This window comes from Dermacentor variabilis, chromosome 7 (assembly GCF_050947875.1).
Source record: "Dermacentor variabilis isolate Ectoservices chromosome 7, ASM5094787v1, whole genome shotgun sequence".
NCBI classification, from domain to species: domain Eukaryota; kingdom Metazoa; phylum Arthropoda; class Arachnida; order Ixodida; family Ixodidae; genus Dermacentor; species Dermacentor variabilis.
The window spans coordinates 110,103,574-110,116,347 of NC_134574.1; the positions used below are offsets into that span (position 1 = coordinate 110,103,574).

At 45.7% G+C, this 12,774-nt stretch overlaps 1 protein-coding gene across 1 annotated transcript; it reads left to right on the forward strand.

Annotated features, from left to right (window-relative positions):
- Positions 1 to 625: 625 nt before the first annotated feature.
- Positions 626 to 11,839, forward strand: LOC142588787 (uncharacterized). The gene is made up of 3 exons (XM_075700607.1): positions 626 to 790; positions 7,532 to 7,642; positions 11,696 to 11,839. Exons 1-3 carry the CDS (start codon positions 632 to 634, stop codon positions 11,837 to 11,839), a joined length of 414 nt encoding a protein of 137 aa, XP_075556722.1. The 5' UTR covers positions 626 to 631.
- Positions 11,840 to 12,774: the final 935 nt, after the last annotated feature.

Sequence of the window (12,774 nt, forward strand, 5' to 3'; positions counted from 1 at the left end):
TACTTCGCGGCGAAGTCACTTCGCGTCGTTTTCACTAGAAGGATCTGAGATCCCAGCCCAGCATCGACGGCAAGGTGCGACTTGTCCTGCTCTCTGCCCAGCAATTTGCTGAGCCCGATGTCACCCGGTTACAGCCGCGTGCGTAGCTCTACAATTCGCTTTTTCAGCAGCGGTTCGTACCTTGCGAGGAGGCCCCGTAACATGTACTGAAGAGTAAACACAGGTATCCAGACTACGTGACGCACATATCGTATCCCTTGACCTGTGGCAAAGTAGGTTACTGTTGATGGCGACGATAATGAGTGTTCATTGACGTCCCCTTAGAAACGGAGTGGTGACAAATAGCCACCCAGCCTGCTTGAGTTAACCAGGTCCAGCTACGTGGTGCATGTCACTGCTGTATGCAACTGCTGCATGAGGTGCCTCCTCGTGCAATAATATGCAACTGCGGTGCAAAGGGTGCACGTATAGACGCTACGAGGAGCAAATCTCACATCGTAAGACAAGTTGCACAATACGATGGTAATACGATGGTACGATGGTACGGATGCCATCGCCAACCAAACGGCTATTCGAATGAGCCCATATGAATTGAGCTCCCTTGCCACTTCTACAGGAGAAACACTCCACAATGCTGCTCGCTTCTCAGTCCTACCCACGGAAGGAGCTCTACGTGGGCCTCTCGTTTGAGATGGGAGTCACCATGTACCAGCTCAAGAATGTATCTGCACTCCCAGAGAAGGCACTGTACGCACCGTGCACTGGCTTCACTCTCGTTGGGTACGAGCAGGTAGGTGTAAACTGCTCCCTTTTTTCAATGTTACACTGGAGGTCCAGCCACTGTTGCATATGAAGCGCGGAGGCTCAGAACGGTGAACACAGCATGTCTTCGAGGATCTTTGATAGTTGAGCCAGTTGGCGATTAAGCAAGGTGAAGGATGTAGCACAACACGGGCCACAGGAAGATTCGTAATGGCCAAAGCAGCCACGGTGTCTCCGTGTCAGTTATGTCGTGAGTTAGTCTTGTCTGATTTAGGCTTGGACTTGACGCCAAAGCCGACGAAATATACGCAAGGTGCCAAGCTCTTTGTGATTGGTTGTTATTTTTTCCACATTCCCTTTTCTCCGCTAACAATGACAGCGGGACACCAACTAGACCAACACGGGGTCTTGCTAGTAAACAAGAGAAGGCTGTTGAAGAGCAGGTGACGTGTACTGCAGGATATACACATAGCGCCCGGTATTTTTGCAATGGCTGCTCAGTCCGGCGGGAATATGCGGGAACCCGTAGTTCGCTGCCGCAGTGCCACGTTCTCACTTATTATATACTCGTCGTTGCTAAAGTATTAACCATGTTCGTCGGGTGCTGCTGCGAATCCGTGCTCGCGTTGTTGCTTTTGCATGAAATGAAATGACAGCTGATATGACCCTAACCATTTCCTATGACCTATGACTAGCTGATAGGAAAGTTGCTTGGTATGAGTGAGCACTGGTGCCGCGTGGAATATATAGAGGATGTTATAGCGCATATAGGGAACCCTAGCTTCGCCATTCCGGGCTAGCTAACTCGCGCAACCGGCGCCGCCTTAGGTTGGTGAACTAAGTAACCATCTTGCATGTCCTCGTCCTCACGCTTGCCTACATCGTGCGGGCACGCTCATGAATGCTTCGCGCTGTGACCTGGACGCGAGATTCCCCACGTGCAACTCCTAGAACGTATTAAGGATGAAATACTTTCAGTTCCCGTTATCGTCAACCTTCGAGTGACCTTGAGCCAAAAGCCAGAGCCGTTATCCGGGCACTCAAAGGAGAATACGCGGGAAAGTTGACAAGGAAATTTATTCACCCGTAGGCACGTATACAACTGTGGTATGAACGCAACGTACAATATAAGGTATAGCACATGTAATACGTCATATCTGATGTAAACAAAACACATTAGCAAATGAAATAATAAATGGTGTCTGCTTCACACTGGCTTTGCCACACAACAACAAGAACAACAAAACCTCATTATACAGCGTCCACGGAAAAGCATTATTGTCAGCTTCGAATTTATGAATGACACCCGGGGCACATGCAAATACAAAATCTCTACTCAGGCGAAGAGATTTCAGCATTGCTCTGGCTGTAGAAATACTTTACCTCGGGAGAAGGTTAGGTACCGCGTGAAGCAGCGGCGAAGAAACTCGGCTTCACCGATTCTGAACCAGTGTTCTTCAAGATGACCCCCATACTCTCACCGGTAGTTTTCGCACACTGGGTTACATTGCTCTATTTGACTGCCGAGATCATTCTGAAATGTTGCGGAAGCACGAGAAAACGCATCTAACGCTGTAGCAAAGTTGCGAAAACAAAACGAGTTCACCTGGGCAACCAACCAAACTTTAAAAGATGTGTCGCTGGCCGCCAACCTTTTGCGTAGCACCACATTATGTACTCTAGTTACGGTCCAAACAAATTATAAACCATATTGCTTCCGAGTTCTTCCTAATGGTTGTTCACACTATCACGCAAGCTGTAATTTCTGTTATGCTGTAATTTTATTTGTAATTTCCAATAGCGACGTTGAAAAGGCAGATACAAAGCACCATATACTTTACTGGCAACGTTTGGTGCTTATACAGGGTTGCCTGTGCTTTTTTGAACGCCAGCTGCCTTTGAGTTACATGGCGCGGGTTTGGCGTCACCTCGAGTGATGGCGCAACGCATCGTTGCTCCACCTTGAGGTGCTTTTTTTCGTCTAGCTGGGCAGTGCGCTCTGTCTCCCTGGCGTCCTTCGCTGTCGGTCGTGCGGCCTTCAGTCGGCGTTTTTCTTCTAGCTGCGTAGCGTCCATATAAACCAATGCACAGCATGGCGTTCTGTGGTGTGATATGGTGGGGTGAGCCGTTGCAAACATACACTGCGCGCACTGTAAGATTGTTGCTAGTATCGTCTACAACCGACCTGCTTTGGCGGTTGCCATTTTATGCTTACATCTACTCTCGATTAGAGGAGAGCTAGCAATTTTTATGGCGTACAGTGTAGATTTAAAAACATAAACATAAACTGTAAAGCATTTGAGAGATGCCAAGATTCTGAAGAATGGGCAGTTGAATATGTTCGGTGCTGAGAATGCTTTGGACGAAGATGTGTACATAAAAGCTAAGTGTATATCACAAGTCATTTACTCATTATCTGTGACCTGAACCGCGCAGTGCGAGACTGTTGAACTTATTTGATTGAGTAAAACGTACCTTTGTCGCCTGAGTGAGGTCAGCGAAAAAGCCCGCCTATATATAGCTGTTTGTATTTAGCGTAAAAACTTGTTTTTATATTGCTTCATCTCTCTGTTTTAAGAGTTTTAATGCCTTACGCTGTCGAGATTAGGGCTTATACCAGGACGAACCAGAAAGTCATTGCCCCTATTTTTATTAGTCAGAATAAGGCACATACAGGCAATTACAAATAACGTACTATTCTACTTTCCTTGCACTTCTTTTTCCACATTGTCCCCACACCGGTTCAGACGTTTGTCCCACCACCGCACTAAATTTGAGATGCCCCTGTAGTAGAATTCGCCCGGCTGAGTGTGGAACCGCCGTCGGACTGCTGTCTTGGCTTCATTGTTGCGCGTGAATTCCTGTCCTGCCAGGAGCTTTTTCAGCGTACCCAAAACGTGAAAATTACTAGGAGCAAGGCTCGTACTGAGTGATGGGTAAGTCCAGACTCTCCCAGTGAAATGACTGGAGCATGTCGGCGGTTCTGATTGCCACACGTGGCCTCTCATTGCCGTGGAAGATAACCGCGTTGTGCACATCGAGAATCCCTCGGAATTTCGGCCTTATGGTAGCCGGCAGACGTGGGAGTGTGGAGCAATAACTGTCAACATTGACGGTTGCACATCGTGGCATGAAATCCAGCAGGAGCGGTCCTCGGCGATCCAAAAAGACCGTTAACATCCCTTTCTCAACAAATGGCACTGTACGGATGTTTTCGGACACAGGCGAACCCGAACGTTTCCACGCCACGCTTTGCGGCTTGCATTCCGGCATGAAATGCAGTATCCGCGTTTCATCGCCAGTAATAATGCAGTTCAGGAAACTTTCAGGTTCCTCGGGATACCGTTGCAGATGTTCTAGTGAAGCAATCAATCGCTTGCCAGTCATCATGTCATCCCGCTGCTTAGGCACCCACCTAACGAGACATTCTCGTACCCTAAGGGTCCGTGAACGGTGTTGTAAACACTCCCATACGAAATCCTAAGCTCCCGGGAAATGTCCTTGAATTGCAGATGTCGATCCGCTTTCGTCATTGCATTATTCACGCGCGAAATATTGTCAGTCAACCATGCCCCCATGCCTCCCCGATCGATCTTTGTCATGCAAGACTTCACGGCCTTTTGAAAACTCGCAACGCGAGCATCTCCCACTTCTCAAAGCGAGACACCTTCCCCATATGTGGGCTGCATTTTTCTGTTGATTTCGATGAGCGTTCGTCCCTGTTCTATAGAAAACACATCACACTTCGCCGTGCACGTGTGAAGCACAACCGCCATCTTTACCAACTGACAGCATCGCCCTGACGCGGAGCTACCGGCAGATATCACCGGGCTGGTCCAACAAAGGTTCAGCGCTCGGAAGGCATATGTTGACTTCGCATAAGCCACAATTCGGCTAAGAAAATAGGGGCAATGACTTTCTTATTGGTCCTCGTATGTACCGTTGCGCAGTTTGTAGATTTGCGGGCCGCATTTGCTCGTCATAAAGCACAGTGTTCAGCTGTGCGTTGAGTTCTATGCCGGCATTCATAGTGGCGTCGTGATTCGTATCAAATGATAATGTTGTATCGTCTAGCGGAATATTTTGCACAAACTGCGCTAATTTTCATGGCACAGCGTTTCGTCAGTGTAACCTGTATGCGCGAATCTAGAGGAATGAAGAAAGAACTTCTTTTTTTCGGTCACCGCTCCTCTTATGTGAATTGTGCCTTTAAAATACGAAACATACTACATTTTTACTTTTCTGTTATACATAAAACAATTACAGGTCCCACCACATGCACAATGTGTTCTTACCACATGGATATTCCTTGCAATTCACAGATACGTGCACATCTTGAAAACATCTTCACCATAAAACCTGGAACGCGCAGATTTTGTGAAATGTTACTTTTATGGACATTGTGTGGTTCCTGCAGCACTTTTCCCCGGAGGCGCAATATTCAACAATAGTGCTTAGAAATTACTATTTTGTATGCAAACATAGTATAATAATAGGGCAGATGTAAATGATGCCTTGGGTTTACAAAATTAAAAGTATTATCTAAAATAATAGAGCTTGCTTTTGAAAGCTGCACAAATACCTTTGAAGCACTTTTCGAAACCTAGGGGATGTCAGGTAAGGTCTCTTCGACAAACCGAACTTGTTTATCAAGATAGCCCCTGAGCTTGGACGACAGACTCGACGTTGCACTTATCTAATCGCCATGACACGTGTATCCGTGAGACCGGCACAAACATCCAATTTGTGTACTGCTCTGCTGGTCGCATTTGGGGAGGTATTCCTTAGTAATCTGCCTAGTGGACAGGTCCATTTCCTCTGCTGCTGAAGCTCTCATTAGCTGGGCTGGGCTGCGTATCCGCAGTAACCAGGCGGCACAGCGAATCAGCACTTCAGTAGTAGACGAAATGAACATGTCCACTAGTGAACTCTTGCAGAATACCTGCCTTGCTAAACATTGTCGCAGGAAAACTAAGGGCAGCCATTGCCCTCAATATGGTTATTATGGTTCTGTATAGCATCGCGATGGATAGAAAAGATAACATGACCAGCACCTAGCTCTCTGCGAACTGCTGTGTTCACCTTTGACACCTCAACTGTTACTGACACTTTCAATGAAATCGATATACTTTCGTAAGGGGTTCTGAGCTCTTCGGTTTCTCGGACACTGTAGTGACACGACACAGCGCAACTGTGTGCCTGCTTTCAACGGTGACAAAAGAGCCATGCTGGTGAGACGAAAAAACAAAGTGCACGCGGCAGTTAGTTATCCTTATGTGGATGAAGGCGAAAGCATTGCGGCCACGTGAGCCGAAGCACGGCGACGTGACCAACGGCATTTGTCGCAAGGTGGGCGCAACGCATGGTCATGGGTTAGACTCCCACCATAGGTCATGGGTTCGAGTTCCGTAATTAACTCTATCTTACTTACCTGTACCTGAATTAATTTCGCTTTCAGTAACACCAATGTTTATGGGTTCGGTTCCCACTAAAGCCGCGGGTTCGTAGCCTTTTTGCACCATGTTTTGATCACGCCGCCAACGCCGTATTTTCGGTTCCATGGGGCATTTAATGTTTTCGCATTAAAAGAGCGGCTAGCAGCACGTGGTGAAAGCAAACGCATCCGCGGTCAATATAATCTCTGAAACCTTTCTATGCCAGAGCTGTGGGCGGCGGAAGTGTCCCACACCCAAATTTGACGTTGTCCTCCACAAACAGCATCAACGGTTTCGCAGATGTTGACGGATATGGGCAAAGATAGGGTTGTATAAAAAGGGACCACTACAAATATTTTGCGAAGATGGTGATGGGAATGGTACTAGCAGAAAAATGCACCTAAGTGATATTTTTTTATACGAAAGCTATCACATGCACATCGCGTGAGCAGTGAAATCTACACCGTTATGGTCTGCTGCACTGAAGTTGGCAAAAATATAGCACCTTTTTGTATTGCGCCTCTGCGAAAGGAACGAAAGTAAATTTTATTACAATGCTTCAATAATAAGACCATTGAGAAAGCCTCGTTTAAGTTATCCGCGATCAAATGCAGCCCTTGCAACGTCTTCATAGCCTTGTCGATCTGATTGTTGCTATATTATTGAATTATGGTATTACTGCGTTAGAACTTGCAGCGTTGTACAGACGCGAGATGGTGCCATCGTTACCATGCCCAGAACTTCCTAACTTAGCTAAACGGCATAATGACACAGCCTCCGAAATGAGTGCCTAGAGCTGAAGAGCGCTAGATGCGTTAGTACAAGCACATGAGTGTTGATCTCCTCCGCTGATGTAGTGAACACTTCATGAATGAATCTGCAGGGGAGGCTAGTAAAATAGGGCTGGTGTATAAGTGGTGCAAAAACAACTAAAAATTTAAATTTCAAAGAAAATGTGCATGTGTCGGAGGTTGAGGGCAGCAAGATGCTTCTGTAATTCACGCGAAGAATAAAGCTCGAAAACACATTTTTTTTCCACCCCACTACTTGGTCCCGTAGACGGGACGCTGATAAATTAAACATAATTGAACTATTCATCCGTTCGCCCTCCGCCAGCACATTTCTGGCTGGGCCTATTCGACGAGTTTTATTCGTAGGGTCAGCTACTAATTAGTAAAATACTAGTGTTTTGGGCACTGTTCCGTAGTGAGACGTTTGGAGAGACAGCGCGTTTTACGTGTAAAAGTGGTGTAGGCCCTGCCGATGGAACATCTTTTCCAAGATTTTCTGTTCCGTGCTGCCTCGATTGCCATGACCGTTCCCTTTGGACGCAGGTGTGTGACCCACGCGTGAACCTCACGAGAATGGACGACCTTCCCGCGGAATTTGGAGCCACTCCAACCTCCGTCTTCTTCTACGATAGCTGGGAGACAATGAAGGGAAAGGTGAGTCCTGGAATTATTAGTTATTATTGTTTCGCATTGCGTCTAAGAACGTCGGACAGAACTGACTAAGCTCCGCCCTTCGTAAGCAATTTCTAAGCTAAAACGTCCTTAGGCTACGTTAAGATTGCAACTAAAGCGACAGCGCACTTTATTTGCGTCGTCGTATTGGAGCGAAGAGGTATCAAAAGCTCAGAATAAACGACGAAGAAGCAAAGATGGGCTGTTAACTGAGCGCACTACTGCACATCACACATCTTAAGTTGAGGTGCCGTGTGAAGTCGCCGCGCAGGTCGACAACAGACAGCGACACGCGGTTGTAGTTGTGCTTGCAGCGAAACTTTTCGCAGTGGTGCTGAAAACAGCTTAGAAGCAGTGGAGGCACCCTATGCACGTCTCTGTATAGGCAACTGCACGCTTTTATGAATGCGTCAGACGATAATAATAATAATCATCATCACCATCATCATAATCACCACCACCATCATCATCAGCAGCAGCAGCAGCAGCAGCAGCAGCAGCCTAATTTTAGGTCCACTACAGGACGAAGGCCTCTCCCTGCGATCTCCATTACCCGTGCCTTGCGCTAGGTGGTTCCAGCGTGCGCCTGAGGATTTCCTAATTTGCATTGCGCTTACTTTATCTTGACACCCTTTCTGTAACTCTAATGGTCCACCAGTTATCTACCCTGCGCATTAGGTGGCCTGCCCAATTTCATTTTTTTAGTGTCAACTAGAATATCAACTATCCACGATTGCTCTATTACGCGCATCGCTCTTTTTCTGACACCTAAAGTAACGCTTACCATTTTTCGTTCCGTCCCTGCTTGCGCGGTCCTTAACTCGTTATCGTAGGTGTTGCATAGCTGCCTCCAAGAGGCTCAGCGGCGAAGAAAAAAAACATGCTGCAAATGTTGAGACCAGAGCGGCCAACACTATTTTTTCCTCGCTTAAAAGTAAGAATAATTTCGCAAAGCCGCCCCCCTCCACTTTCTTTGATCAGAAGCAACGCAATATGCAATTCATATGTGTAATTCACGTTACATTATTTGGACCCATTGCGTGTTCAAGCGGTGGCTAATCATAAGTAACAAGTGAGTTTATTGCATATTTATCCCACCTCTACGCGCTGCTGCACTTATCCAACATCAAATTTATGTCATTGTAAAAGTCAATTGAAAGATGCCAATTTGGGTCATTTCGCCAAAAGTTAACGGGCCTTAAAGATAGACGAAATAACTATATACATCTGTGAATGGAAGTTTGTTTGCAAATACTGTTTTCATTTTCGAGAGGAATGTCTTTATTTCGGAACAAAGGCTCAGTATTTAGCAATGCACTTTATGAAATATATGGTTCTGGGTCCTAGGAAAAAGCACCGGTGGAGACTGAGCTGGAGAAAGAGGTTTTCTTTTTCGGTAAAATATTTAAGACAGTGCATTTTGTTGTTATAAAAAATGCATAAAATACAGAAAGAAATCGGAGATGGTTGAGCGCCATGGTTGCAACAGCTTGCTTTGATGGGCCCGTAAAACCTTCTGGCTCGAACGTAAATAGTACAAGAGCTTTATATGGTTACATGCCGTAGGTCCGTGTCCACAAAACCTCTTCTACTAAAGTGGTTCGAAAGCGAATATTGAATGGATCTTGATGCTAGACATAGCATCAACGAAGGTGGCTGGCCAAAACCAAATGGCATTTACGAAAGAAAAGCGTTGTGAATTCGGTTAGCATCCACAAAACTGTTTGTGCATGTGTGCTAATTGCCATTGGTCACCCTTATTCGCTAATATAATGTCCCAAATTATGACTGGCTAGCATTCGATCTTACGAATAACTTTAGCATGACAAGTTTTTTTCTGAATACGAATGTCCAGTAGCGGAATTCAGAAAACGATTCTTTCTTCAGTGCTGTTTGCCATTGGCTGGCATCCTTCGCTAATAATATGTCCTGCATAAGGACTGCCCGTATTTCTCTCCCGAACAATTCTAGCGCAAGGGTTTTCTATGAATATCTGCCCTGGAACCGAATTGATAAGTGGTTTCTTCCGACCATCTTCGCTTACACATATCTGTGATCAAGATTGGCTGCAGTTTGCCCTTATGAACAATTCTGGTGGAAGAGCTTTTTGTTTTCATGAACGTCAGCGCTGACGCGCAATTTATAAACAATTCTTTCGTGAGTGCAGTTTGCCATTTACCGGCCGCTTTTGCTTATGAAATGTACAGCATCAGAAATACATCCGTAAGGCAAGGCGGGAGGGCGGCCAGGCAAGGTTAGGGTAGGCCAGTACAGAGTGAGGCAAGGCAGTGAAGGCGAGGGCAGGGCCGGCAGGTCGCAATAGCAAGAGGGTGGGGGGACTCGCACTGCAGTCCATTGCAGCATAGGTGCGTAGAATTTCAGCAGGTAGGTAGAATTAAATGCGAGTTGGATGCTTTAACCAACTCAAGTTCTTTCTCCATCAGAGTTATAATATCAGCATTCTTCAGCTTTTTGCAACTTACCTCACCCTTTTTCATATTGATCTCATCGTAGGTGATTTTTATTGCGAATAGAGTTATTTCTTTCTTTCTCTCTTTCTCTCTTTCTTTCCTTCTTTCTTTTTTCTTCCTTTCTTTCTGTCTTCGTACGCTGACCCAACGGCCCATTCTGTCTATATTGATCTGTATGGTCGTCACGGTGTCCGTTTATCATTGTCACCGCTTCAGTAACGTTATCCCATTGCCGTCATCCCACCGTCTCGTTCCATCGACGTCAGTCTTTCTTTTTCATTGTATTGTGATCATTTTGTCGTCATTAAATAATAGGTTACTATGTCATATGGTTCATGACGTCACCGTCAGACAAACCCCATCATGTCTCCACTGTTAGACCACCGTCGTAATGTTCTCATAGTATTCCCGTAATCGTTACTACAGATTCATTATCAGATTCTCATCTTGCCACCGTAGTCACGCCATTGTATTATGCAGGTTTCGTGTTCAGTAATCATCAAGCTATTGTAATCATAATCTTCATCCCATTGGCCTCATGCCATTAACATGCTATCCTCTTCTCTGAATCGTCGTCATGCATTCGCTAGCATACTGTCGTCGGGGTTCAGTCGATCCATCATTGTGACTGCAACTTCGGCATCCGTCTCTCGTCATGCGGTCGTTGTCAAACCGTTGTCGTCATGTCATCGTCGTCCCGCTGTCGTTTCGTTATGGCCGTCAATTAAGTATCCTCATCCCATTATGGTCATATCATCATTGTCATACCACATTCATCAAGTCGTGGACGTTATTCCTTGCTCTTCATTCTCTCGTCATCATGCTGTGGTCATTCAGTCGTGATTATGGCACCGTTATTACGCTATCGATATCATTGCATCGTCCTCACGCAAACGCTGTCATACATCCGCTGACGGTATGACAGCGGATGTATGATAGCGTCTGCGTCCTCGTGCCATCTCGCTCCTGCGACCGTCAGAATTCCGGCTTCCTCATTCAGTTCTGATCATACCGTCATCGTCGCGCCATCGTTGTCGTGCAGTCGTCACCTCATTGTCGTTCTATGGTCGTCATCCCGTTGTTTTGATGTCGTCGTCGTTTCACCATCATCCTAATTTAGGAATCAAAATCTATTTGTCATCATTTCGTCATCGCTATACGCGTTTGTCGTTCAATCAGCGTCCTTCTTACTTTGTCGTTCTATCGTCACTGCGTCGGTATCATAAAGTCGCCGTCATGCCTACAAGCTCTTCGGCGAGCTTGAAACGTGAGTGCCCCAGCAAAGCGAGACAATATCGGAGTATGAGGCATATAATCGAAGCAACGAGTCTCCGAATTCCCACTACAGGTGTTAAACAAGCGCAACTTCATTAATATGGCCTGTCACAATACTGCTCGATGGCTATTCGCATTATAGTCGACAGTGATCGTGCAATGAGGTCTGTGTACATTTTCGTAATTGTAGCGTTTTTTTGTGGATTTGGTGTTTACCTCGGACTTCGAGGGCAATCGACTGCATGTAAATATGCAGACCAACAAATGTTTGCGTAACCTCTGGCGGCAGGTGGACCGAGTGCTGCGTCTCCCCATGCGCGACAAGATTGCTTGGCTCCTGTTCGACACGCACCTCTCTGACGCCACTTGGGAATGCAGCGCAAGCTGGGAACGGGAGCAGAAGCTACAAAAGTACCTGGCCACGTTTGCCTGATGCCATTGTGGCAATCCATGCTGCGCAAGTGCACGCACAACCTTGCGTAAATAACAATGGAAACCAATTTCGTGGCAACTGCCTGATCCTACTGCGATTACAAGCGTCACTGCAGCTGACGTTTCAAAAAGACAGATGGTGCATCATTCAGAGCACCGTTGTTGCTTACATTGCTATTCAGAATGCAAGGGCAGCATTTTAGCAGCACTTTCTTTTAGTAGTGGGGAACACTCCTTGGATGTAAGAGACACAATATAGGACACCGGATTAATTTTTACCAATTTCAATTTACAAATATTAAAATACGCATTGGTGATATAAATTTCATCGCCGTATTGTGACTGTTCAAATGCTACGTCGGCATGTGTACGATAATCTTACCTCTATTTAACAAATGCTCCGAATGGCCTAAATAAGGATTGCCCACCACCTACATTAAAAATGTTTTCCGCCTTAAAGGTGTTTTCTTGTTGCATTGGTAACACCTTTACCGTTAGGACCTTATAAACATTTATGGAGGCCGACAAGGGAGCTCTAATTAGATGTGTGATGATAAAAGACGTAGTTGAAAACTATGTAATCAATTATTTATTTATTTATTTATTTATTTATTTATTTATTCTGACAGCATTGTGCGCACAGAAATATACGACAAGGAAATTTCACAGGGAGGGATATGAACATCTCCTTCGCCGCTGTTCGCTGCTGTTTTCTTTGTTTGTAGCCTGTTCTTTCTTTTTTTGGGCAGAAGTTCGCCCAATAAAAGTTAGTTTCTTGAACAATTACATATTCCATGCACCCCTCAGTAGTTGTAGAGATGTTCTTGAACACTTTATCTTGGCATTCACTTCGGCCGGGTCGTGATGGCGAGTCTCTTTTTTCCTGCATTAACACAGTATAGCAGCGCCCTTTGATAAAGTAGTGTGGTTGTGTTA